A 5958-nucleotide genomic window follows, 5' to 3' on the forward strand; every position below is an offset into this window, starting at 1 on the left:
TTGTAGTGGGCGGCGCCAAGATTCGGCTGAGGATGAAGTGCCTCCGCCTGTCGGCATGGAGAACCAAGACTTTGGCATCGCCACTAGAGTTAGAGGGGCTCAAAGGAGGAGGAGGGGCTCAGATAGGAGGAGGAGGAGGGGCTCTGTGCTATGTTGCATGGATTCTTGGATACGTATCGGATAAGCGATACAGGGATACGCCCGGTACACCAATTTTATAAAAACTAGGATACGGAGATACGTTTTTATGTAGCATTAATTATTAAAAGTATGAAAAATATAAGGAGCTTTCGGGTCAAAGCATGCGTCAATAGGATTATCCCCCATTCTTTTCTTGCACTTGGTCCAGTTCAACCAGTTGGCAATGAGATTTCCCTATGTATTGTGCTCCAAATAGTGCATCGACTCTCTCTTGCCCACCTTTCAATTGAACATGAATGTTCACAATCACCTTATCACATGAATTCATGCCCATGTTGGGAATCTTCAAAAGGTGTGCCTATACTCATGAGGGGATTTCACGTTGAATGAGGGGTTTCATGTATCCAAAACGTATCGCAGCAATATCCCAGAAGTATCAAATATTATTTTCTTTTTCTTAAATTAGAAAATCAAGGGATACTTATGGGATACGTATCGGGCCGTATCAGGCCAGTATCCTGCTGGATATGCACACTTTCTGAAGTATCCGCGCAACGTAAGCTCTGTGTGGATTTGCATCGCTGGCGCGAGGCTTAAATAGACACGGCCAAAGCCAGGCGGACACGTACTCAACCTGCTTCAATGCAGCGCAACGGTTAGAGTTGGTTTCTCGGGACACCTCATCCACATTGAAAGGGTGACGCCCGAGAGGTCGCGTCCGTCAACACCGCCTTCACGTCTGCTGGCGTCGCTCGGTTTCAGTGCCGTCCGCTGCATGCTTTGGGCCGGCAAAAATGCGGTGCGGCAAGCGGCACAGACATTGGATGGAAAGCGTGGGAGAGGCGGGTGCGTGCTTCAAGTAGGCCAGGGTAGTCAGACGCGGACGTGGCAGCTGTCCAGATGGCCACAAAAGAGCCCTCCCCCCTCCCCCATTTTGTCTCGGTTTTGTGGGAAAACACATCTGGGTCGCTCCACAGACCGATACAGGCCGGCAAAACACGTTCGAATAGCATGGTCCGGACGTATGCGGGCGGTTTGAGGGTCAGCGCGGTCCGGACATATGTGGTCTGTTTGAGGGTCAGCGTTGGAGATGCCCGAAGAAAAATTGTCGATTGGTATACTGGGCGTAATACTAAACTTACATTGTGCATTGGTGGCCATGCAAATGTGTGAAATCCAGGGTTCATCTCAAGGGCTAAATATTACGACATCATATATTCCAAACAGAAGAAATTGTGTTTTTTTACGGAAAGTGGAAAGGATACTGATAAGCACCTTACTCATGCCAACAGTAGCATCATGTATGTACTATCGCACATACTGGTGGAAAAAAGGTGCTATGGCTGGAGCTCTGCTCGCCAAAAGGATTCATGCCATCCGTACTTAGAGCAAATCTTATGTTCCTTGCGTCAGCTGCAAAATCTTTGAACCATCTGTCGATCTTTCTCCATTGCGTTCCATCTGCGGTGTGTCTCAACTCCCCGTCCGACTTACGGTCCTCTTTGTGCCATCGCAACAACTTGGCAAGCTCTTTGTTCCTGAACAGACGTTTCAACCGTGGTATTATAGGAGCATACCACATCACCTTGGCGGGAACCCTCTTCCTGGGTTTCTGGCCCTCAACATCGTCACCAGGGTCATCGCCTCTGATCTTATAACGCAATGCAGTGCATACCGGGCATTCATTCAAATTCTCGTATTCACCGCGGTAGAGGATGCAGTCGTTGATGCATGCATGTATCTTCAGAACCTCTAAACCTAGAGGGCAGACAACCTTCTTTGCTTCGTACGTACTGGCGGGCAACTCGTTATCCTTTGGAAACATATTCTTCAACATTTTCAGCAAGTTTTCAAATGCCGACTCAGCTACACCTGCCTCTGCCTTCCATTTCAGCAAATCCAGTGTGCAGCCCAGCTTTTTCAGACCATCATCGCATCCGGGGTACAGCGCCTTTCTGTGATCCTCTAACATGCGATCCAAATTCTCCCTCTCCTTTTCAGTTTCGCAGCGTCTCCGTGCATCAGCAATGGTCCGACCAAGATCATCAACGGGATCATCACGTGCCTCTTCTTCACCTTCCCCTTCACCTTCAGCATCCTCCATGAAAGTATCACCGAAATGAGCAAGATAGCTTTCATCGATGAAATCATCCCCTTCTTCATCTTCTTCCATTATAACCCCTCTTTCTCCATGCTTGGTCCAACAATTATAGCTTGGCATGAAACCGTGCCGAAGCAGATGCATGTGAACATCTCTTGAGGAAGAGTAACCCTTCTGATTCTTACAGATAACACATGGACAGATAACAAAACCCCCCTGCTTGTTCGCATTAGCCACTACGAGGAAATCTTTCAAACCCGTAGTGAACTCGCCGGAGAGTCGGTTACCGTACATCCATTGCCGATTCATCTGCATTATTATAATATAAAATATATAATTAACCATCATGCATTTGTTAAACTAACTAGCTACAAACAATATAAATTAAACAATGAACTGCACACATGCATATTTTATCAATGACATATCAAAGGTTCATCAAGTTGCTAACCGCGATCGAGGAGTGTGGCTCCAACACTTCATGTCATGTTTGTTTCATGCTCTTGGGGCATTTCATCAAACACCTTATGTGCATAAGAGGAACCAAAAGCAAACCTACACCCACTTGTGAAGAGAATGGCTCCAAATGGCTAAGTGTTGGCTGCTGGATGGGTATATATAGGGGAGGGGCTTTAGTTGCGGTTGGCCTGGCAAACCGTGACTAAAGGTGCCCGAAGGCCTTTAGTCGCGGTTGTCCTGGCCAACCGCGACTAAAGACCCTCACGTGCGCCAGCTGGGCACCGAGCGCCCTGGGCCCAGGCCTTTGGTCGCGGTTCACCTCCAGAACCGCGACTAAAGGTCCCATTAGTCGCGGTTCCTACAGCTTCGCGACTTATGGGGCTGGACGGAAGCCTGTTTTTCCACCAGTGACAATTGTCCGCGTAGTTCTCTGTATATTAATTTCTCCCATGAAATAGCTGAAAACATTATATGTGCAAAAAAAAATATGTTAGCATAACTGCATAAGGAAAAGAATCACACCAAGGGTTGCCTATATATAACCCTGCAAGACTTGGCCTGTGGTATATGTACGGATGGCATGAATTATATTTTACCTCATCGTTCATCTTCTCAAATGCTATTGTCGCTTCATTTTCTAATGAGAATTTGAAGAAATTCCTTCGGTTTCCTACTCACGTGATGACATATTACTTGTTGTACGACACATCCATCAGTCAGAGCACAATCTCTAATAAACACAAACCATGGGTCCAACACCAAATAGGATGAAAACAGATATGTTACTACCTTCGGTAACATGGCAATGCTGAGAGACTGCATCATTTAGAGCGCTTTCATTGGTGTCATATGACAAACCTGCAACTTGGTAGAAGAAATAACAAATTGTGATATGAGAGTAGGCCAGTAGGGACATCATATCTCAAACTGACCGGCAGGGGCGGACCCAGACTGAAGATTACCCGGTGTCCACATAGAAGAACACATCAAAAAATCAATGACATACACACTAAATCAATGGATTATCTTAAGCAAGTGTAGATTGGACCCGGTGCCAGTGACACCGGGTAGCTGTACGTAGCTACGCCCCTGCTGACTGGGGCCTTTCGGTCCCAATGAAATGTGTGTACAAAAAAGAACCTCATGTATTGAATCTTACCACCAATGAATAATTTGTATCTCATGTATTGAATCTTACCACCAATGAATAATTTGGCAATAAGGAGAAACAAGAGTTGGATATATGAGCTTTTGATTGGAACGGTGGCATCGGGTAGCATCGGGTAACATGGTATCATCACGTTAACCCAAATTTTTGCCCAAATCACTAAATAATCAATAGCAAGACGGGGCATGCAGATACTGAAACCGATGATCTGACACAGGGCGCAGGGTGAAACCAAGTTGGAAGAGGGATAAACAATTCGCCCAGAGGTAAACGAATGCTGAGATGCACCATCGCTGTTACATGCCCATCTCAGACCTGCACGAATTTGGAACTTTGGATTAAGTTTTGTGCCTGCTTTTTTGGTCTGGGGAGCAGCGTGGTGAGCCGGCGCTCCTGCCACTGATGGAGGCGGAGTGCGCGCCGCTGGAGGGGCATGATGTTGAGGTGATCTGGGAGGAAAGAAACGGAAGGAGACGAATCGGGCGATAATTAAGGCCCAGTTAATTGATTGAGTTAATAGTAGTTTTTGGAGCAGCGGCTAATGAGAAGACGCCGAGCGAAGCGGCACGTTGGGCTGGCGGAGCGTGCGGTGACGATAAAATAAAAAAGACGCACCCCTCAAAAAAAATGGAGAAAAACAATAGTAAGTCTAGGTGTGCGTTGAATGTAATTAATCACATGGTTACACACGTGCGCAACAGTTTGCTTTTCATTTAGACTGCCAACATTATTTTCATGATATCATCCCCGTCTTTCTTACTTAATTTTTCACTGGGTACGACGCTTCCATCAGGATGCCGCATAAGCCCTCGTTGGTGCCACCGCTCACGCCTCGCGCCAAGCGGATGTAGCCGTCTTCACCCCATTTTGGCCCCCACGAGTTCTTTATGATCCAGTAATCTATGGGGTCAGTCTCATCTGTGGTGCCATAGCCCACCATCGTCATTGAGTGGGTCCGATTCGTCCCACACGGACCAACAAAGACGCCTCCTCCATAGCGTCGGAATGTCTTCGTGTCAACCACCACAACGACGGGTTGGGCCGCCACCGCCTGCAGCAACGCCACCTCGTCTTTTGGCGGTACCTCTTTGAAGCCGTCGATGGTGACGACGGGGTTCTTTCGTTTTGGCACCAAGCAGTAGCCTTGCTCATCGGCATAGTACGGGTAGTCGGCCTCTGTCGAGATTCCGACGTGGCCCATCATGTACTTGAAAGCCAATATCGCATTGCCGCCACCACAACCGGCACTTCCTTTATCGCAGTCTACCAGCTGCTGCGCGGAAAACGACACCAGCTTCCTGGTCCTGATGGAATTGATGCCCTCCACCGCGGCTGTCGCCGCGAAGGCCCAACAAGCCCCACACCCTCTCTGGTTCTTCACGTTTGTCACCGCTGACGGGCGTTGGTCGTACCCTGTCATGCGCCAGTCCACGTACATTGGGTAGTTGTCACGCGTGGCAAGGACGCCATGTGTGACCCGGCCTTGGCGCTGCTTCGCGCTGTTTGGCAAGGGGTTGGAGCAGCGACCGTACCCGCCGTCGACCTCTTCATCGGTCATGTCACCAAAGAGGTTGAGGCTAAGCTTGTAGCGTGCGTCACCTTGGTTGAATTTGTGGACCATGCGAGCGTTCTCCTTAAACACGCTGAAGCGCCGGGCCTTTTCGCCGAGGTCGCGTCCCACATTGTGATGCTCGCACCAGCGATCGTACAGTGCCCACAGGGACTTCTCCGACTCCAAGTCCGTGTGCGTGATGTCGACGGAACTCGCCAATTGCATAGCGGCAACAAGCACGATAGCCATGAGTAGTATCGTTGCAATTGCTCTTGCCATTGTAAGCACTAAGTGGTTGCTTCGAGCGTCCTAGGCAGCTCTTGGGGGTAGCGTGGGTGTTGTAGGTAGATTTAGTCCTCCTTATATAGCAGAACCATGTTGGTGCACGCGCAGTTTCTGCCTATGAGAAATCCATTTTGCGTCATCAGATGGCAAGTATTATATTACCTCTTTTTTTTTTTGAACATCAGTACAGACACAAGCGCTCATATACACGCGCATACACTTATCCCTATGAACGCACACACGCACACCCTA

At 48.4% G+C, this 5958-nt stretch overlaps 1 protein-coding gene across 1 annotated transcript; it reads right to left on the reverse strand.

Annotated features, from left to right (window-relative positions):
• Positions 1–4629: 4629 nt before the first annotated feature.
• On the reverse strand, positions 4630–5700 carry LOC123133863 (mexicain-like). The gene has a single exon (XM_044553256.1). The coding sequence runs from the start codon at positions 5698–5700 to the stop codon at positions 4630–4632; it is 1071 nt and encodes a 356-aa protein (XP_044409191.1).
• Between the last annotated feature and the right edge of the window lie 258 nt (positions 5701–5958).

The sequence above is a fragment of the Triticum aestivum genome, chromosome 6B (assembly GCF_018294505.1).
Source record: "Triticum aestivum cultivar Chinese Spring chromosome 6B, IWGSC CS RefSeq v2.1, whole genome shotgun sequence".
NCBI lineage: Eukaryota > Viridiplantae > Streptophyta > Magnoliopsida > Poales > Poaceae > Triticum > Triticum aestivum.

Bases quoted from the DNA above. Each gene is read 5' to 3' on its own strand.
- LOC123133863 (XM_044553256.1), bottom strand. From the start codon at position 5,700: ATGGCAAGAGCAATTGCAACGATACTACTCATGGCTATCGTGCTTGTT.